The 22,407-nt window shown below is 42.4% G+C and overlaps 1 protein-coding gene across 1 annotated transcript in view; it reads left to right on the forward strand.

Annotated features, from left to right (window-relative positions):
- Positions 1-5,001: 5,001 nt before the first annotated feature.
- Positions 5,002-22,407, forward strand: part of snrnp40 (small nuclear ribonucleoprotein 40 (U5)) — a 26,789-nt gene continuing 9,383 nt past the window's right edge. Inside the window, exons 1-7 of the mRNA XM_043717418.1 lie at positions 5,002-5,215; positions 10,529-10,658; positions 12,896-12,989; positions 13,565-13,730; positions 15,425-15,547; positions 20,036-20,156; positions 21,625-21,707. Coding sequence (XP_043573353.1) covers positions 5,123-5,215; positions 10,529-10,658; positions 12,896-12,989; positions 13,565-13,730; positions 15,425-15,547; positions 20,036-20,156; positions 21,625-21,707 — 810 coding nt within the window. The 5' untranslated portion in view covers positions 5,002-5,122. The remainder of the gene's footprint in view (positions 5,216-10,528; positions 10,659-12,895; positions 12,990-13,564; positions 13,731-15,424; positions 15,548-20,035; positions 20,157-21,624; positions 21,708-22,407) is intronic.

The following is a 22,407-nucleotide window of genomic DNA, read 5'->3' on the forward strand; positions in this document are numbered from 1 at the left end:
AAAATAAAATGTTTTAAATTCTGATATATTACGGATACTAAAAAACTATAGCCCTGAAACTGCACTGTGAGACAATGACGGAGAAATTTCCCAAGTAATTTCCATTTGTTGGCCACAGGTTTCCTCTCTGTTCCTTCCATCTTACAGGGTTGTGTGAGTTGGAAGCGATGTTCTCTACAGTTTCTCATGCATAAACAGCTGAGTTCTGTGTGTGGTGATGTTTAAACCAGAGAAGAAGTCGTACGGCAGAGAACGTTGGAGTGTGCACAGGATGTCTCAGCTGCAATGCAGAGTACAGGAAACATTGGTCAGGTGATGGGGAAAGGAAGGAAGTGTTTTGAGATAATATGCTGCCCATCATGAGTGCAAAGCCAGGCTTTAAGAACCACCTGATCATTTTCTGCATCATCTTCATATATTTATATTAATGACTTCAGAATCACAAAACTGTTGTTTGTGAGATGTGGGTATCACAGTCATGGCCAGGATTTATTAAATAAAAACCGAAAGAACTGTGGATGCTGGAAATCAGAAACTAAAACAGAAACTGCTGGGAAATCTCAGCAGCTCGGGCAGCATCTGTGAAGAGATCAAGGTCAAAAGTCACATTACATCAGGTTATAGTGCAACAGGTTTATTTGAAATCACAAGTTTTCGGAGCACTGCCCCTTTGAAAGCTTGTGATTTCAAATAAACCTGCTGGATGATAACTTAGGGTTGTGTGACTTCTGACCTTGTCTATCCCAGTGCACATTTGTGAAGAGAAATCAGAGTTAATGTTTCTAGTCCTGAACTGGACCCAAAATGTTAACCTCAGGCTTTATTGTCCACTCCTAAACGCGATTCAGGAGCTGGTGATGAGCCCTATTCTTGAACGACTGCAGTCCATGTCACGTAGTTAAGGAGGGAGTTCCAGGATTTTGATCCAGCGACAACAAAGTAATGACACATACACTTCTTAGTTAAGATGGTATGGAGTCCAGAGGAGAATTTGCAGTGGTGGTGTCTCAGTTGTTCAAATTCATGTCCATTGTAAAATTGCATTAGCATATAACGAATTCTCAGGTCCTTCTAAGTTTTAGTTGAATTCATTTCACTCATCTACTTGGAACCATCTAAGCCAAAACCCTGCCTCAGGATTATTTCTGCAGCCTGACAATCTTATACATTTGGAGTGAGAAGATTCAGCCCTTCTTTCATTAACCAAATAGAAATGTTCCAAAATATTTGGCTCAATTTTAGCCTTAAGCATCCAAATACAGTTAAACGGAAGGGGGGAGAGGGCATTCATTCCAGGCATAACTCAATGAAACAAAGTGTGATATTTTTCTTTTTTTTTACAATGAGACAGAGAGTGTGTAAGTTTATTTTCTCATCAGTTCATAGGTGAAGGGGTAAATGTAGGGGAATGGGTCTGGGTGGGTTGCGCTTCGGCGGGTCTGTGCGGACTTGTTGGGCTGAAGGGCCTGTTTCCACACTGTAAGTAATCTAATCTAATCTAATCATTTCAACAGAAGCGGTAACCCACTAGCACACCCGATGGGGAAATTAAGAATTACAAACAGCACCTGATAGATTTCTGTGTAATTCTGCACGTGCCGACTCCAGAAATTGTCCTCATTTTCACTGCAGTAATATCTGTTACAAACCTGTGAATCTTTTTCAATATGTCTGATGGTTGAGAGTTAGCCCTAGAGAAACTCCAGATCAGCAATGCTGTAGAAAATAACAGCAAACAATTGCAGTATTCCATCAAGCATAATCATGGAAAACATAAATCAAAATAGATTAACGTGGTCTCCAATGTCTTCCTACGGCACGGTAGCTGAAGAGAAAGAAAGAGAATGAATCTGAATAAGGAAACTGCCAAGTGATCTCTGTGGACACAGGCAGCTTTCACTGTCGGTGATCTCTGTGGACAAAGGGAGCTTTCACTGTCGGTGATCTCTGTGGACACAGGCAGCTTTCACTGTCAGTGATGTCTGTGGACACAGGCAGCTTTCACTATCGGTGATCTCTGTGTACACAGGCAGCTTTCACTGTCAGTGATCTCTGTGGACACAAGCAGTTTTCACTGTCAGTGATGTCTGTGGACACAGGGAGCTTTCACTGTCAGTGATCTCTGTGGACACAGGCAGCGATCTCTGTGGACACAGGCAGCTTTCACTGTCAGTGATCTCTGTGGACACAGGGAGCTTTCACTGTCAGTGATCTCTGTGGACACAGGCAGCGATCTCTGTGGACACAGGTAGCTTTCACTGTCGGTGATGTCTGTGGACACAGGGAGCTTTCACTGTCAGTGATCTCTGTGGACACAAGCAGCTTTCACTGTCGGTGATCTCTGTGGACACAGGCAGCTTTCACTGTCAGTGATCTCTGTGGACACAGGCAGCTTTCGCTGTCAGTGATCTCTGTGGACACAAGCAGCTTTCACTGTCGGTGACCTCTGTGGACACAGGCAGCTTTCACTGTCGGTGATCTCTGTGGACACAGGCAGCTTTCACTGTCAGTGATCTCTGTGGACACAGGCAGCTTTCACTGTCAGTGATCTCTGTGGACACAGGCAGCTTTCACTGTCAGTGATCTCTGTGGACATAGGCAGCTTTCACTGTCAGTGATCTCTGTGGACACAGGCAGCTTTCACTGTCAGTGATCTCTGTGGACACAGGCAGCTTTCACTGTCAGTGATCTCTGTGGACACAGGCAGCTTTCGCTGTCGGTGATCTCTGTGGACACAAGCAGCTTTCACTGTCGGTGATCTCTGTGGACACAGGCAGCTTTCACTGTCAGTGATCTCTGTGGACACAGGCAGCTTTCACTATCAGTGACCTCTGTGGACACAGGCAGCTTTCGCTGTCAGTGACCTCTGTGGACACAGGCAGCTTTCACTGTCGGTGATGTCTGTAGACACAGGGATTTGCAATGCGAGGACTATATTTCTACACTATAAATATGTAAGGACACTGTCACATTGCATTGGAAGACTAGTAGAGAGAGACCCTTTTTCACCCTCAACCGAACACACACTGTTGTAGAAGAGCAGTCTTGATGCACTGAAATTTTCAAAGTAGTGAGAGATGTGGGCTCCAGTCGGAGTTGCTGATGAGCCTGCAGTGTACAAAAATCAAAGAACTGTGGATTCTGGAAATCTATAATATAAATAAAAATTGCTGGAGTAACTCCGCAGGTCTGACAGCTTCTGTTGAAGGGTCACTGGAGCAAAACTCTGCTTTCTCTCTCAAGATACTGTCTGATCTAGAAGAAAATAAGGTCTGCAGATGCTGGAGATCATAGTCGAGAGTGTGTTGCTGGAAAAGCACAGCAAGTCAGCCAGCATCCAAGGAGCAGGAAAAATCGATAGTTCCGGCCAAAGGCCTTCATCGGGAATGAGTCTGGGAGCCTCAGGGGTGGAGAGATAAATGGAAGGAGGGTGGGGTTGGGGAGAAGGTAGCTGAGAGTGCAATAGGTGGATGGAGGTGGTGGTAAAGGTGATAGGTCGGAGAAGAGGGTAGAGCGGATAGGTGGGAAGAAAGATTGACAGGTGGGACAGGTCATGAGGATGGTGCTGAGCTGGAAGGTTGGAACTCGGGTAAGGTGGGGGGAGGGGAACTGAGGAAACTGGTGAAGTCCACATTGATGCCCTATGATTGAAGTGTCCCAAGGCGGAAGATAAGGCGTTCTTCCTCCAGGCGTCGGATGGTAAGGGAGTGGCGATGGAGCAGGCCCAGGATCTGCATATCCTCGGAAGTGTGGGAGGGGGGAGTTGAAACGTTCAGCCACTGTGCGGTTGGGTTGATTGGTGTGGGGTCCCCAAGATGTTCTCTAAAGCACTCGCAAGAAGGCGTCCAGTCTCCCCAATGTAAAGGAGATCGCATCGGAGGAGCAATGGATACAATAAATGACATGTGGAAGTGCAGGTGAACACCTCATCTTCCACTTCAGGGCCCTTCAACCCCACAGCATCAACGTGGACTTCACCAGTTTTCTCATTTCCTCTTCCCCCCCCACCTTACTCCAGTTACAACCTTCCAGCTCAGCACTGCCCTCATGACCTGTCCTATCTATCCATCTTCCTTCCCACCTATCCACTCCCCTCCAACCTATCAGCTTTACCCCCACCTACTGCACTCTCAGCTACCTTCTCCCCAGCCCCAGCCCCCTCCCATTTATCTCTCCACCCCTGAGGTTCCCACCCTCATTCCTGATAACGGGCTGAAAAGTTGACTCTCCTGCTCCTCAGACGCTGCCTGACCTGCTGTGCTTTTCCAGTACCACTCTAATCCAGTTTCAGTTACGAAAAGACAAACAGGGTTGTTCTCCTGAGAGCTGAGATGATTGAGAGAGGGCATATTGGAGATGTATAAAAATAATGAGGGGCATGGATAAAGCAGGCAGGAAGAAATTTTTCCCCTTGATGGGGGTCAATGACCAGGGGCATTGATTTAAGATAAGGGCAGAAGGTTGAGGAGATACGAGGAAAATATTTTTCACCCAGAGGGTGATGGGAGTCTGGAACTCACTGCCACTAAGGGTGGGAGAGGCAGAAACCCTCATAACATTTAAGAAGTATTTAAATGTGCACTTGTGATGCCAAGGCTACAAGACATTGAGTGAAGTACTGGATACTGTGCGACCTGCCGAGTTCCTCCAGCAATTTCTGCTTGTGTTTCAGGCTACAGTATAACTCGTGTCCTCTAACTGCACATCGCACTACGTAAATACCGCTTACAAACTAATTCGCACATTAAACCATGGAACAGTTAATCAGAAAAATCAAAATATTGCCGAGAGAAGAAATGAATAAAACCCACTGCTCAGGGACTCGCCATCTTGGAGATTCGACAGCTGGCCAATCGCGAGGGGCAATACTCAGCGCGGGCTAATTGACATCGACCTAAACCAATAGGTTAGCTAATCGTCATGGCTCCCGCCTCCTCAGTGATAACGGACACCAAAGCAGCCAATGGGCGAAGTGAGAAGGCGGGCCTACGCCGGGTGGTTGAGCAATGGGGGGCGGCCTTGCTGTGAGGTGAATCCAGTGAGCGACAAGACCCCTGAGGTGAAGGGGCTCGCTCCGGGAGAGGGAATCCGCCGCCGGCAGCTCGGAGACAGCGGCAGGGCCATGATCGATCAGAAACGCAAGGCGCAAGAAATGGCGCTGGTTCCGACCAAGCGGCCGAGGAACGAGGCGGTGCCGGGAGTCCCGCAGCAGGCGGTGAGGCCCGGCCTGGAGGGAGTCAGTCAGTCAGCGCTCCCTGTAACCGCCCTCGGTGATACCTCGGGCCTTTCACCAACCGCGGGGTTCATTCTCACAATCCGCCTGTCGAAGGATCCGCAAAGAAAGCGCCCCAGTGACGCCGTCAGCAGGCGCCGCGTCAGAAGAGGCCGTTCCGCCCATCTTGTCAGTGCTGGCCCTCTCGAGGAGCCATTTGTCCCGTGCATTTCCCTCAACTTCTCCCCAGAGCCTTGATGTGGGAATTGGTTTAGCTCAGTTGGCTGGATTGTTGGGTTACAGAGCTGTGTGTCCTGGGTTCAATTCCCATCACCGGTTTGAGGTTACCATGAATAACTCTCCTTCTCAACCTCTCCCCTCTGGTGGCCCTCAGGTTAAGTCATACCCAGTCCCTTCTCATAAGAGAGCAGCCTCTCTGGTCTGGCAAGATTATGGCGATACAACAACAGCCCTAGAGTAGACTGAGGAGTAAACATTAACGTCCCTGTTCATCTTTGAAACAATGTGAAGGGGTCTTGTCCTGAGCCGGGAGATGTAACTATGGTTTAATATTTTATCTTCACTTCCCAGAGTGATGTATTATCTCATTTGCCTTTAATAATGACTGAAAATATCTAAACCGTCAGTAGTAGACAAGCTGTCTGTAAATGACACCCAATCAATGATTTGGTTAGTTGAGTACACTTCTGGTAGATTTGTAGTGTCCCTACCTCTGGGCTAGAAGCTCCAGGTTCAGATCCTTCCTGCTCCAAAGGTCTGTCGTGACGTGTCTGAACCGGTTGATTAATATATCTTTAGAAGTACTGTTGGTCTCCCAATAGTCAGCAGGAAATTCAAAAACAAATGTGTAAAGAGATCTCAAACATCTGTAAGAATAATAATGTTGTAATGGTAGAGGATTTTAACTTGCCAGACATAGCCTGGGACTGAAATAATGTTAAGGACTTGGTTGGAGAGGAATTTATTAAGTGTGTACAAGTAAATTTTCTTAATCTTTTTCTTATTGTGGGCTCAGTGGTAAGGCACCGCAGCCTCACAGCACCAGGGACCTGAGCTCAATTCCTGCCTCGGGTGACTGTCAGTGTGGAGTTTGCACATTTTCCCCGTGTCTGTGTGGGTTACCTCTGGGTGCTCTGGTTTCCTCCCACAATCCACAGATGTGCAGGTCAGGTGGATTGGCCATGCTAAATTGCCCATAGCGGTTGGTGCATTAATCAGGGGTAAATATAGGGTTGGGGAAGGGTTTTGGATGGGTTACTCTTTGGAGGGTCGGTGTGGAATTGTTGTGCTGAAGGACAGGTTTCCATACTGTAGGCAATCTAATCTTATTCAATGTATGGATGTACCTATTAGAGAAGCAGTAAAACCTGACCTTTTGGGAAGTAAGGCAGGGCAAGGGCCTAGCGGGGAAGACAGTAGAGCAAAAATGGCAGGAGTTTGTAGGTATACTTGAGGACACTGTACAGAGGTTCATCCCCAAGAAAAGAAAGATTATCCGGGGAGGGATTAGACAGCCATGGCTGACAAAGGAAGTCAGGAAATGTATCAAAGAAAAAGAGAGATACTATAAAGTGGCCAAGAACACTGGGAAATCGGAAGATTGGGAAGGCTCCAAAAACAAACAGATGATAACAAAGAGAGAAATAAGGAAGGAGAGGATCAAATATGAAGGTAGGCTAGCCAGTAATATTAGAAATGCTAGTAAAAGTTTCTTTCAATACATAAGAAACAAACGACAGGCAAAAGTAGACATTGGGCCACTTCAAACTGATGCTTGAAGGCTAGTGATGGGAGATAAGGAAATGGCCGGAGAACTTAAGTATTTTGCGTCAGTCTTCACAGTGGGTGACATAAGTAATATCCCAACAATTAAAGGGAGTCAGGGGGCTGAGTTGAGTATGGTTGCCATTACAAAAGAGATAATGCTAGAAAAGCTAAAGGGTCTTAAAATTGACAAATCCTGGCCCCGATGGGCTACGTCCTAGAGTTCTGAGGGAGGTGGCTGAGGAACTAGCGGAGGCGTTGGTTGAGATCTTTCAAAAGTCACTGGAGTCAGGGAAAGTCCCAGATGATTGGAAGATCGCTGTTGTAAGTCCCTTGTTCAAGAAAGCATCAAAACAAAAGATGGAAAATTATAGGCCAATTAGCCTAACCTCGGTTGTTGGTAAAATTCTCAAATCCATCATTAAGGATGAGGTTTCTAAATTTTTGGAAGAGCAGGGTAGGATTAGAACAAGTTAACATGGATTTAGTAAGGGGAGGTCGTGCCTGACAAACCTGTTAGAATTCTTTTGAAGAGATGACAATTAGGTTAGACCAGGGAAACCCAGTGGATGTGGTCTATCTAGACTTCTGCTGCTGAGTAAGGTGAGGGCCCATGGTGTTCGAGGTGAGCTACTGGCATGGATTGAGGATTGGCTGTCTGACAGAAGGCAGAGAGTTGGGATAAAAGGTTCTTTTTCGGAATGGCAGCCGGTGACAAGCGCTGTCCCATAGGATTCAGTGTTGGGGCCGCAGCTGTACACATTATATATTAATGATCTGGATGAAGGAACTGGGGGCATTCTAGCAAAGTTTGCCAATGATACGAAGTTAGGTGGACAGGCAGGTAGTACTGAGGAAGTGGGGAGGCTGCAGAAGGATCTAGACAGTTTGGGAGAGGGGTCCAGGTAATGGCTGATGAAATTCAATGTGAGCAAATGTGAGGTCTTGCACTTTGGAAAAAAGAATACAAGCATGGACTACTTTCTAAATGATGAGAAAATTCACAAAGCCAAAGGGATCTGGGAGTGCTAGTCGAGGATTCTCTAAAGGTAAACGTGCAGGTTGAATCCGTGATTAAGAAAGCAAATGCAATGTTGTCATTTATCTCAAGAGGGTTAGAATATAAAAGCAGCGATGTGCTATTGAGCCTTTATAAAGCTCTGGTTAGGCCCCATTTGGAGTAATGTGTTCAGTTTTGGGCCCCACACCTCAGGAGGGACATGCTGGCACTGGAGCATGTCCAGCGGTGATTCACACGGATGATCCCTTGAATGGCAGGTCTAACATACGAGGACCGGCTGAGGATCCTGGGATTGTATTCATTTGAGATTACAAGGTTAAGGGGAGATCTAATAGAAACTTACATGATAATACATGGCTTGGAAAGGGTGGACGCTAAGAAATTGTTTCCGTTAGGCGAGGAGACTAGGACCTGTGGGCACAGCCTTAGAATTAGAGGGTAAATTCAGAACAGAAATGCGGAGACATTTCTTCAGCCAGAGAGTAGTGGGCCTGTGGAATTCATTGCTGCAGAGTGCAGTGGAGGCCGGGTGCTAAATGTCTTCGAGGCAGAGATTGATAAATTCTTGATGTCACAAGGAATTAAGGGCTACGGGGAAAATGTGGGTAAGTGGAGTTGAAATGCCCATCAGCCATGATTAAATGGCGGAGTGGACTCGATGGGCCAAAAGACCTTACTTCCACTCCTGTGTCTTATGGTCTAAGTGGCTCAGGTGTTTGTGGGGAGTATTTTGGGCTAGTGATCATAATTCTTTAGTTTTAAAATAATTATGTAAAAAGATAGACCTGATCTTACAGTTAAAGTTCTGAATTGGAATAGCACCAGTTTTGATGGTATTAGGCAGGAACTTTCAAAAGTTGAATGGGAGAAGCTAGCCACAGGGAACGGGACGTTTGGGAAATGGGAGGCCTTCAAAAATGACATAATAAGAGTTCAGAGACAATATTGCGAAGGGCAAGGCTGGTAGGTGTAGGGAATGCTGAATGACTAGAGACTTGAGGCCCTGCTCAAGAAAACAAAGGAGGCATACGTCAGGTATAGACAGCTGAGAATAGGTGAATTACTAGGGGAATGCGAGGTCTAAAGGAGTATACTTATGAGGGAAATCTGGAGGGCAAAAAGGAGAAGTGAGATAGCTTTGGCAAATAGTGTTAAAAAGAATCCAAAGAGATTCTAAAAATAGATTAAGGGTAAAAGAGTAATTAGGGAGAGAATAGGACCCCTTAAAGATCAACGTGGCCAGGTGATTAATGAGATACTAAATGAGTATTTTACATAAATGTTTATTGTGGAGAAGGATAGAGAAGAGGTGTTGGATGTCTTAATGTGGTGCCATTATTTAGGAAAGGTGGTAAGGAAAAGCAAGGGAATTATAGAGTAGTGGGTATGACATCAGTAATGGAGAGGATTTTGAGGGATGAGATTTACATGTATTTGGAATGGCAAGGACTAATTAGTGATCATCAACGCAGCTTTGTGCGTGGGACAACTGTGTCTCACTAACGTAGCTGAGTTTTTTTTTGAAGTGACAAACAAGATTGATGAAGGCAGAGCAGTAGACACTGCCTATGTGGATTTCAACAAGTTAGATCACACGGAATCCAGAGGGAGCTAGTGAATTGGATACAAAATTGGCTTGAAGGTAGGAGACAGAAGGTGGTGGTGGAGGATTCTTTATCCAATTTGAGGCATGTGACCGGTAGTGTGCCAGAAGGAATGTTGCTGGTTCAGCTGCTTTTTGACACTTACGTAAAAGATTTGGATGTGAATGTAGGAGGTATGGTTTGCGAATGCCACCAAAATTGGTGTAGTGGACAGTGAAGAAGGTTATCTGAGAGTACAACAGGACCTTGACCAGATGGGCTGAGGAGTCAAATGTGGAATTTAGTTTAGATAAATGTGAGGTGTTGTATTTTCGTAAGCTGAATCAGGGCAAGACTTATACGGTTAATGGTAGGGCTCTGGGGAGTGATGCCAAACAAAAATAACTAAGGTGCAGATGCATATTTTCTTTGAAAGTGGATTCAAAGATAGAGAGTGTGGTGAAAAAAGTGTTTGCATGCTTGCCTTCATTGGTCAGTGTACTAAGTATAAGAGTTGGGCAGTCATGTTGCAGCTGTACAGTACACTGCTGAGGCCGCTTATAGAATACTGCATACTTGTCCTAGTGTTACTGATTAGATTACTTTTGTATTAGCGCAAGCCGTTTAATTTGGGATGCAAGTCAAATATGAGTCCTAGTTGAGGCTCTATTGTAATGATTGTCGGGGTTCTGCTGGTTAAACTCTGGTTTTGAAATTTGATGAATTAGATTAGTGGGGCATGTGTATTGATTCCAGTTTTCCTGATGTGTATAGTCATTTAATTTGGGAGTTTGGATATGAGGACCTTTCCAATTTCACATGGTCCATGCAGCCTGTCCAACATGTTGTAGTGTGGGGGGAGGGAAAAGGTGTTTAGACTGCTACCTTGATCAAATTTTCTCATTTGTTTTACTGCCAATCATTTAGGGTCCCCCAAGAACATCAAGTCTTCAAGCTCCTATAATGCTTCTAACAGGTCACGAGGGAGAAGTTTACTGCTGTAAGTTCCACCCAAATGGATCAACACTGGCATCTTCCGGATTTGACAGACTAATACGTAAGTGACTATTTCATCTTCTGTTAAGTAGATAGATATAAGTAAACTTCAGTTATTTTGCAGTTATGTAATGTTAGGTGTGGCATGGTGGCTCAGTGGTTAGCACTGCTGCCTCACAGTGCCAGGGACCCAGGTTCGATTCACCCTCTGTGTGGCGTTTGCACATTCTCCCTGTGCTCCGGTTTATACCCACAGGCCAAAGATGTGCAGGTCAGGTGAATTTGCAATGCTAAATTGCACATTGTGTTAGGCGCATTAGTAAGCTGGGAAAGGGGTCTGGGTAAGTTATTCTTCGGAGGGTCGGTGTGGACTTGTTGGGCCGAAGGGCCTGTTTCCACACTGTAGGGGAACCTAATCAAATTTTGGAGTTATGTAATGTCCTAATCATTTTGTTAATAGTGGTGCTGTTCTTTACCCTAATATATTAATATGAATATCAGATATGACAGCACTGTAAAGTGAGATGGTGGAAGTAAGGTGTCACCTACTTTGGATGCAAAAAATTCAAATTTGAATACTTTATTGAAGAGAATTCACTACCCATGTACACAAACCACTAAAACCTACTGCACAGATGCAGAATGTAATTGGAAAAGCTAACAGAATGTTGCCTTTTATCTCTTTGAAGAGTGAGGTGGCAATGTGTCAACTTGTATAATTCTTGGCTGCAGCCTAACAGTAGTATTATATTTGGTTTTAGGTATCAAGTTTGAAGAATACATTAGCTTTGGGCAGGGTATGTCATGGAATTGTCAGTATGATACCACAGTTTAATGGGTTAAAATATGAAGATGCAGTGCATAAACTTTTTTCTTGTATTCACTGGAGTTTTAACAGTAGCGAGGTGTTCTAACTGAGTTTCTTGAAATGATAACGTATCATTAGGGTATACGCAGAAACTATTTCCCCTGAAGGATTCCATTGGAAGGGGCGATGATCTCAAAATTAGAGCTAAACCATTCAGTAGTGAACACAAGAAGTGCTTTTTTCAATTATTCTGTAAATCTGACCCTCCTCTTTCCCCAATTCCCAGTAAAAGTTGTGGATGGTGGATCAAATTGAAATTTTAGGTACACAACTGTTGAATTTCTGTCATGTAAAGGAATCAAGCAACATTTATCAAAGATAGGTAGTTACGGGCAAACGGGCAGAACAGACTCAAAGGCTGACTGGCTTGCTTCCTGTTTCCTTTGTTCCTATAGTACATTGTAGGTCCATGTTCTGTTCATCTCAAGCTGTAAAAATACCCAGCACTTTATTTTTTTCAACTTGGATTGTCTCTGGAGTGAGTACTTTGAGCTCTTGAATGCTTGCCTGAACTGCTTGTCATTAATGATCATTTTGGGTCTAGTTTGATGTGATCAGTTGTGTAGCAAACAAGCATCTTTGCTGGAATATAATTTGTTCTAATGTGAATTTGAATAGCTGTAGTGGCCGTAGAATGTATTTGTAATGTACAATGCTTTGAGTGGAACATTGATTCTGAGCTGGATTGTCAGATATTAAAACAAAATAAAAACTTTAAGGCATTGATCCAGTTTCAGTCACATTTCTATACTGAAACCAGCTTGAATATTTTTGCGATTTTCCTGACCCACTAGAAATATGACTGATTAGATGTAAGTATGTTCGGTGTACAATACAAGAACTGCTTACGGTGGGGAATGTTGCAAGGATGTACTCCGTTTCGGTATAGAAATGTAATATTATTGATTTGTTAAAGTGTGTAAAAATGTCAGTTGATACTTTCCCTGATGATTTTCAAAAAGGAAAAAAGCTAACGATTGTAGCTGCAGACAGTTGAAAATAGAAAATAACAGGTTAGCCAATATCTGAAAACAGCAGAAATGGTGTTTCTAGAGTGTAGGCCATTTGTCAAATGTTAATGTGTACAGCAAGAAAAAGGACTTTCAGCGCAATAGATCCATATAAGGTTTTATGTTTCACATGAGGCTTTCAAACATGAACTTCCCTTCATAGCAGCTACCTGGCCTACTGCATATATTTTTTTTGGTTTTAATATAGCCATTTGTTAACATTTCTTACCTTGCCTTCTGCCTGTCCCTCCTGTTAATTAAAAAAAAACTTTGCAAATGAGTCACTACCCGTGCATGAATGTATTTCTAGTATTATCATGTAAGAGCTTGTGAAATTCTGTTATCTTAATCTCATGAAGTTCTCAAAAGCTGTGTCAGGTTTAAGGTCCTTCATGTTTTTCTGTCTTGTTCTCCCTTTAGTGTTGTGGAATGTGTATGGGGACTGTGATAACTATGCTACATTAAAAGGCCACAGTGGAGCAGTTATGGAATTGCATTATAACACAGATGGCAGGTATTGTATTTTTGTACTTCATAATCAAAATTTAGCTGAATTTTTTTTTATTCAAAGGAGGGGTGGGCTGGTCTTCAGCGGTGGACTCAATGGGCCAAATGGGCTACTTCTCCACTGTAGGGATTCTGTGAAATGTATTTCTTTCCTTCCAGAATCTACTGGTCTATAAAACCAAAATTATGCATCACTTAATTGTTCTAATTTATGTCTGCAGCTCCTGCATTTTTTTTGAGTATATATCAAATCTATGCTATCGATTTTCACCTTTGCAAGTGTAAACAAAATGGTTCCCTGGGCACCTTGGGAAGCTTAAGCTATGAGCATTGGCAGTGGCCACTAGTTGATAAACTGTGGCAAATCAAGCAGATGAAAGGAAAGCAACAATAAATTTTTATTGAATTAAAATAAACCGAGTTTATAAGCTTTTCTAAAACCACAAAAGTTATACTTTTTTCACTGCCCCCATTCCTCACCGCGGTCTATCCCAATTTAAATGCTGGTTTAATGTTTGTAAATTTGAACTACTGTTTTGAAGCTGTCTTGTCTTTGGTTTATTTTTTCTGCTTTTTCTTCAGCATGCTTTTTTCAGCATCAACAGATAAAACTGTTGCAGTGTGGGACAGTGAAACGGGTGAAAGAGTCAAGAGGTTGAAAGGGCACACTTCCTTCGTGAATTCATGTTACCCAGCAAGACGAGGACCACAGTTAGTCTGTACAGGAAGTGATGATGGAACAGTAAAGGTGATTGCAATTAATATTAGGGCATATTATGTTTTACTGACAAAGGTTCATGAGGCAAAAACTGAACAGTCAGAAATTCTAAAGCAGAAGCTCGTGGGATGAAATTATCTTGCCAAGGACTGGGGAGATGAATGCACTACCCTTTCCTTGGAATAAGTGATTTTCAGGGCGTGGGGCTCTGTCAATAGCTCAGCAAGTTTAACGGGTGAATAGCAGCATCAGACAGACCAGAAATACACCAGGTTTAACATTGGATGTGTGCTGAATCTGCTAATTTGAGCAAGGGCTATAGTTGCTTGATCAGCATTGCAAGGTAAGGAAGTGAAATGTCAGCAGGATTTCTGCTGCTGATTTGCCATTTAGTTACATGATTTGGCTGGCTGTCACCTTCAACTTAGTGAGAGCTACCCTCTAGCCTCGAACATCAAGAGTTGCCATTTGATTAAAAAGTACAAAAAGGTTGGTAGCAATTGTTCAGCTAAACTCCCAGAAAAAATTAGTGCTTTTAGAAGAGGAGCACACATTTAACAGATTCATTGGTCGGATTGTTTGCATGAGCAATAGAAATAAAACCCAGACTGGTATAAAATCCTGTTTAAAAAGATGTGTTGTGTTTTTGGAAGCAGTGTGCAAACTATATATAGACTGACTGACTGTTCTTTTACATAGAATCATAGAGGTGTACAGCACGGAAACAGGCCCTTCAGTCCAACTTGTCCATGCCGACCAGCTATCCCAACCTAATCTAGTCCCATTTGCCAGCACTTTGCCCATATCCCTCCAAACCCTTCCTATTCATATACCCATCCAGATGCCTTTTAAATGTTGCAATTGTACCAGCCTCAACCACTTCTGGCAGCTCATTTCATACACGTGCCACCCTCTGTGTTAAAAAGATGTCCAATAAGTCTCTTTTATATCTTTCCCCTCTCCCCCTAAGCCTATGCCTTCTAGTTCTGGACTCCCCCCACCCAAGGGAAAAGACCTTTTTCTGTTTATCCTATCCATACCCCTCTTGATTTTATAAACCTCTATAAGGTCACCCCTCGGCCTCCGACACCCCAGGGAAAACAACTCCAGTCTATTCAGCCTCTGCCTATAACTCCAACTCTGGCAACATCCTTGTAAATCTTTTCTGAACCCTTTCAAGTTTCACAACATCTTTCCGTTGGAAGGACACCAGCACTGCACACAATATTCCAAAAGTGGCCTAACCAATATCCTGCACAGCCGCAACATGATGCCCAACTCCTGTACTCAATACTCTGACCAATAATGGAAAGCAAACCTAACGCCTTCTTCACTACTATTTACCAGCAATTACTTTCAAGGAGCTATGAACCTGCACTCCAAGGTCTCTTTGTTTTACAACATTCCCTAGGACCTTACCATTAAGTGTATAAGTCCTTCTAAGATTTGCTTTCCCAAAACGCAGCACCTTGCACTTATCTAAATTAACCTTCATCTGCTACTCCTTAGCCCATTGGCCCATCTGATCAAGGCCTCGTAATCTGAGGTAACCTTCTTCACTGTCCACCACACCTCTAATTTTGGTGTCATCTGCAAACTTACTAACTATACCTCCTATGTTCACATCCAAATCATTTTATATAAAGATGAAAAGTACATCAATTGTTTTTGTTGCTTATCTTTATTTTCTTTAATTTATTTCTCCATATAATTTGGTTCCTTAGCTTTGGGATATTCGGAAGAAAGCTGCTATCCATACATTTCAGAACACATACCAAGTACTTGCTGCAACATTTAATGACACAAGTGATCAGATTATTTCTGGTGGTATTGATAATGACATAAAGGTAAGGTGATCAGTGTGATTTGTGAGCTACATGAAAGTGAACTAATTAACAAGAAAAAAAGGCAGTGCTGAGTTTGGAATCCATTTAAATTTATGTCTGCAGTTCTTTTGGTAAAATAACACTTGTTTTTTTCAAAGTTTCTTTCCTTGTTCCTGGGTGAATTTCAGAAAGTACAGTTGCATCGTGAGTACTGACCTCTCTAGTCCTTGCCCTGGATTTTAGAAGATAAGCTTTAGTTGTATCCTATTCTATACCTTGATCTGGTGGTTCTGAAGGAGGTGATTTGTATCGAGTCGGTTTGTGAGCACTGCTACAACATGTAAAATGCATACACCTATGTTTATGAACCCACTGTAGGTTTCACCTGACATATTAAACCTTTTTGAGAAAATACATATTTTGTTGAACCTTTTCCTCTTACCCTCGTCAGGACAATTCTCAAGAATATCAATTTTGGAGGAAAACAAACATTTTATACCATATGTGTGGTAAGTGTTGATTGGTTGGCAAGTGCCACTGTGTTTGGTAGAGGCATTGCCATCGAGAATGCACATTAAACTGGTGTATTCTTTATTCATGAAGGACCTTGGGTTCCTTTACTTAATTTTTAAAAAAATAATCACACTGATGACTTTGACCAAACTAACTTCAAACTGTGGAATCTGGAAATTTACATGCCTCAACATTTATCTGATGCCAGAACTTCCTTAGGTGCATCATGTGTTATCAGCATAGTATCTGATGATTTTTATTTAATGTATTCTTTCTTTGTGTCCAGCAAAGAATACAATACAAAGTTAACGTTGATTAAAGGTAGATATTGCTGTAAAGTGTAGAGAGATTTTAGGGCCTGCTGTATGAAAGGTAGTTTGGTGTCAGAGTGATTAAAAATGTCAATAACTGTTAAATGCAGAGCATTAAACATATCCTATCTAAAGCTGCTTCCCTGAGATTTGCCTGGAGCAGTATTAATTTTCTGCAATCACAAATTGATCTCAGTGGTTGGAACAGAACATTGCATTTCTCTGATCAATCTGTTCAATTGAAACATGCTGTATGATAGCCTAGGAGATTTTTAAAAGACTTTTTGATGGATAGCTACTTCTGAAATGAAGGCGATTCAGTTTGTGGAGCATAACCACTATTCTCCTTCGTCCCTTTCCTGGGCACTCTACAACTGAGTGGTGGGTTTACATTTAGTCCAGTGATAAGCTAACGAGCCAGTTGAAGCTGTCAAGCACAAATGTCTAGTCGGAAGATTCTGTAACAGCCATATGGGAAGTATGCAATTATATTTTGAGTCTTAGTGCAGGAATAATGTTTTCTTTTTGGCATTCATGAAGATTAGTAAAACATAATTAGTTGTGCTTTGGAGGTGCCTGTGTTGGGCTGGAGTGTACAAAGTTAAAGACTACACAACACCAGGTTATAGTCCAACAGGTTTATTTGGAAGCATCAGCTTTCAGAGTGCTGCTCCTTCGTCAAGTGATTGTGGAGTATAAGATCGTAGGACACAGAATTTATAGCTATTTATTTATTTTTGCTTGGTTTCTCCTCCAGATCATTCAAGGAGTAAACCTATAATACGCCTGTGTATCTTTGTAAAATTTAGGGACACTTGTACAAACTGCGCCAAAAGAGAAAATGCTGGAAAATCTCAGCTGGCCTGGCAGCATCTGTAAGGAGAGAAAAGAGCTGATGTTTCGAGTCTAACTGACCCTTTGTCAAAGCTCTTCTGGATTCTCTCTTTTTCTCTTGGTTTCAGATTCCCAGCATCCGCAGTAATTTGCTTTTATTTTGTACAAACTGCGCATTGTGTGGTATCGCATGGAGGAGCACATATTATAACTTATAATACACTGAATTTACTTTGCAGACGCAAAAAGAATAAATGAACTGGATGTAAGTTTGCTCACTGAGCTGGAAGGTTCATTTTCAGATATTTTGTCACCATACTAGGTAACATCAGTGAGCCTCTGGATGAAGCACTGGTGGCATCGCCCACTTCCTATTTGTGTTTAGGTTTCTTTGGTGATGTCATTTCCTATTCTTTGACTCTGTTCCCATTTACCACCCCCTGAGAAAATGTGTTTGTTGATAGAGTTCTGGTTGGAATGCAATGCTTCTAGGAATTCTTGTGCGTGTCTCTATTTGACTTGACCTAGGAGGGATGTGCTGTCCCAGTGAAAGTGGTGTCTTTCCTCATCTGTGTAAGGATACTAGTGAGACAGGATCATGTCTTTTTGTGGCTTAGTTGATGTTCATGTATCCTGGTGGCTAGTTTTCTGCCTGTTTGTCCAATGTAGTGTTTGTTACAGTCCTTGCACGGTATTTTGTAAATGACATTAGTTTTGCTTGTTGTATGTATAGGGTCTTTCAAGTTCATTAGCTGCTGTTTTAGTGGGTTTGTGGGCTACCATAATACTAAGGGGTCTGAGTAGTCTGGCAGTCATTTCTGAGATATCTTTTGATGTAGGGGAGAGTGGCTAGGGTTTCTGGACATGTTTTGTCTGCTTATTTGGGTTTGTTAGAGTCATAGAGATGTACAGCATAGAAGTAGACCCTTCGGTCCAACACGTCCAGGCTGACCAGATATCCCAACCCAATCTAGTCCCACCTGCCAGCACCCGGCCCATATCCCTCCAAACCCTTCCTATTCATATACCCATCCAAATGCCTGTTAAATGTTGCAATTGTACCAGCCTCCACCACATCCTCTGACAGCTCATTCCATACACGTACCACCTTCTGCATGAAAAAGTAGCCCCTTGGGTCTCTTCTATTTCCTCATTTAGCGCTGCTTCTGGGATGTTGTTCATCTGACTTTTCCAGTTTATCTGTAGATTAACATCCTCCATGAGTATCACGGTTCCGTTCTGACATTATTGTTTCCTTTTATACTCACTCCTTGTTGCAGAGAAGTCGACGGAATGTGTTCATTGGGTACCCGTTCTTTTTGAATACACTATATAGATGATTTTCTTCTGCTCTTTGTAGTTCCTCTGCTGCAGTGTGTGGTAGCTCATTGAAATAATGTTCTAGTGCAGCTTTGTTTGTGGGTGTTGGGATGATTGCTTCTGTAGTTCAATATTTGGTTAGTATGTGGTGTTTTCCTGTGGATACTGGTTTGAGGTTCCCCGTTGGCTGTTCGCTCTACTGCGACATCTTGGAGTGGCAGTTTGTTGTTGTTTTCCTCCTCTTTAGTGAATTGTATGTCTGTAAGGTTATTATTGGGATCTCCAATATCAGGGTTCTTAGCAGAGGCAGTAATGCAGAGACTCTAACAAACAGCTCCGCCAATCATCCAACCCAAACTTTGGGTCTGCTATGTGGATGACCTTTGTCATCACTAAACAAAACAAATTAGAGGAAATCTTCAAGACCATCAATAATACCCTTACTGGCATAAAGTTCACTAAAGAGCAGCAAAACAACAACAAATTGCCATTCCTAGATTTTGCAGTAGAGCCAATGGGGAACTTGAAACCAGCATCTACAGAAAAGCAACACTTACTGACCAAATACTGAACTACAGAAGCAATCCTCCCAACACCCACAAACAAAGCTGCATTGGAACATTATTTCAATGAGTTACCACACACCAGCACAGAGAAACTATGCAGAGTGGAGGAAAATCACGTTTACAGTGTATTCAAAAAGAACAGGTACCCAATGAACACAGTCCGCCAATCTCCTCAGCAAGAAAACACATCCAGAAACCCTAGCCACTCTCCCCTACATCAAAGACATCTCTGAAATGACTGCCAATCTCTGAAATGACTGCCAGACTACTCTGACCTCTTGGCATCATGGTACCCCACAAACCCACCAATACACTAAAACAGCAGCTAATGAACTTGATAGACCCTATACAGACAAAAGCAAAACTAATCTCATTTACAAATACTTTGCAAGAAATGTAACAAACACTACATTAGACAACAGGCACTACTTAGCCACCAGGATACATTAACATCAACTAGCCACAAAAAGACATGACCCACTGTCACTAATATGCTTACGTACAGATGAGGAAGGACACTATTTTGACTGGGACGACACATCCATTCCAGGATATGCCAAACAGAGACATGCATGAGAATTCCTAGAAGCATAGAATTCAACTGGAATTCTATCAACAAACACATTGACTTGGATTCCATTTACCACCCCCTGAGAAAAAGAACAGAAAATGACATCACCACAGGAAATGATATCGCCAACCCAAGGATACCTAAACACACATAGAAAGCAGGCCATGCCACCAGTGCTTCATCCGGAGGTTCATTGATGTTACTTAGTATGGTGGCGAATCATCTGAAAACGAACTTTCCAGCTCAGCAAACAAACCTATAAAGATTCACAAAACTTGTCAGAGTAAATGAACTTTGTGGGTAATTTTAGAATTGGAAAAACAATGTCTGTGCATAAAATATTATTTGTGGGAAAATAACTGAGATTAAAGTTAACTTTTTTTACTTGTGTTAGGTTTGGGATCTGCGACAAAACAAGTTAATTTATACTATGCGAGGTCATACAGACTCTGTGACTGGCTTGGCTCTAAGTGGAGATGGCTCTTACCTCCTTTCTAATTCAATGGACAATACAGGTAATAAAAGTGTGATTACTTTCTGTAAAGAAGATCAGAGGTGGCGGTTGTGTTTTTGAAGAACCTGAAAATAAAATAATAATTAAACAGGACATGCATGTACTCTTCTGAAACAGTAACAGTGTGAAAGCTTGTAGTCTCTATCTGATGGCTATATCCTCTAAATGTCCCAAATTCACTTCATTTCAATTTGATTATCTTTAAGATGCAGTCATTCTTTGTAAGATAAGATTCCTTTCAACCTTCACACAGGCTCCTATAACAGTAAATTACGGTATGCAGCACCAAAAAGGAGCATTCATTTTCACCATACTTCTGAAGATTTTTGTTTTTGAGTCCATGTAATTCCCTTGTTTTTTTACAATTGAGCTGCTATCACTACCCTTTGAAACAATGTATTTCTGATCATAGCTGGTCAGACTGCTACAGTTCCCTACTGCTGCTTGAATCATCTTTGAAGGCAGATGGACTTGATGCTGCTCCCAGCAAGTACAACAGTGGAATATCAATCAAGACTGCGTGCTTGGATCCTAGGGTAAACTTTCAACCAAGAGCCTTCTGATTTTCAGATGACAATTTTGCCAATTGGCAGGACTGAGAGCCCTTTTGTTTAGATACTTGAGTGAAGGAACAAATGCACAAAGGCTCCCACATAATGACAACATTTTCTAGGGTTACTTTTTGCGACCAATTGCTGCATCAGCTGAAAGTGAACTCTGCAGACTGGAAATTAAACCTATGACTTTCTTAAACTGTGTGGCTTAGCTATTTACAACATCAAAGAAGTTGTACACCATGCTGTATTTTCACACTTGACACATTCTTCTTTTAGTATTTAGTGTTTGTTTCTTATAAAATTTACCCCACCAATTCAGCCTGCCTTCTTTATGGAAGGACTTGTTTTTAGAGTATGTGCCATTGATGTCAGTTACTTTGCAGTGTCACTTTTAATTGGTCATTTGTGATGTACGCATTGGGATTTGACTGCTGGAGATTTTGGGGGGAGCAATCTACGCCATTCCTGTCTGGGTCCAGTATTCACTGACTCACTTAGTTGGGTTTAGTAAGTAGTGAAGAGAAATGGGAACATTATTGGACTTTTCTTCCAAATGAACGGCTATTAAGGCCAATTAAAGCTCCACTAACTGTCCCAGCTGAGACAAGCTAACCCAGCACAGATCAAAGATTGTGGCTGAGAACTTTTGAAATCTGTCTGGTTTGCTTCTAATGAATTGAACTGTTGATTTTAGCTCCTCTTGTTTTTTTTTAAACTATTGAGATTATTCTGCCTTAAGTTGCTTGAGGGGATTATTGTTGAGTGAGTGTTGATGTAAATCACAACAACTGTAGCACATGAGATGATCTCTGCTTCGTATTAGTTTTCTGTTTTGGTTATAAAAACATGTTTCTAAATCAGAAAAAAAGCTTAATTACTGAAATATCATGATTTTTGTGTTTGGATTTACAGTACGTGTCTGGGATATCCGTCCATTTGCTCCAAAAGAGAGATGTGTGAAAATATTCCAGGGTAATGTGCATAATTTTGAAAAGGTAGGTATTGTTTTAGTAATACAAAACTAACGACTGGACTACTACTTAAAAAAGAAAATCTGCTGGTCTCTTGGATGTTCTTGTAAATAATGATTCCTTATGAGGCAGGAATGCAGTCTGTGGACCATACAATGGTCATAGAGTCATAGAGATGTACAGCATGGAAACAGACCCTTCGGTCCAACACGTCCATACTGACCAGATATTTCAACCCAATCTAGTCCCACCTGCCAGCACCCGGCCCATATCCCTCCAAACCCTTCCTATTCATATACCCATCCAAATGCCTCTTAAATGTTGCAATTGTACCAGCCTCCACCACATCCTCTGGCAGCTCATTCCATATACGTACCACCCTCTGCGTGAAAAAGTTGCCCCTTAGGTCTCTCTTGTATCTTTCCCCTCTGACCCTAAACCTATGCTCTCTACTTCTGGACTCCCCGACCCCAGGGAAAAGACTTTGCCTATTTACCCTATCCATCACTCTCATAATTTTGTAAACCACTATTAGGTCACCCCTCAGGCTCCAACGCTCCAGAGAAAACAGCCCCAACCTGTTCAGCCTCTCCCTGCAGCTCAGATCTTCCAACACTGGCAACATCCTTGTAAATCTTTTCTGAACCCTTTCAAGTTTCACAACATCTTTCCAGTAGGAAGGAGACCAGAATTGCACGCAATGTCCTGTACAGCCACAACATGA

The sequence above is a fragment of the Chiloscyllium plagiosum genome, chromosome 27 (genome assembly GCF_004010195.1).
Source record: "Chiloscyllium plagiosum isolate BGI_BamShark_2017 chromosome 27, ASM401019v2, whole genome shotgun sequence".
Taxonomy (NCBI): Eukaryota; Metazoa; Chordata; class Chondrichthyes; order Orectolobiformes; family Hemiscylliidae; genus Chiloscyllium; species Chiloscyllium plagiosum.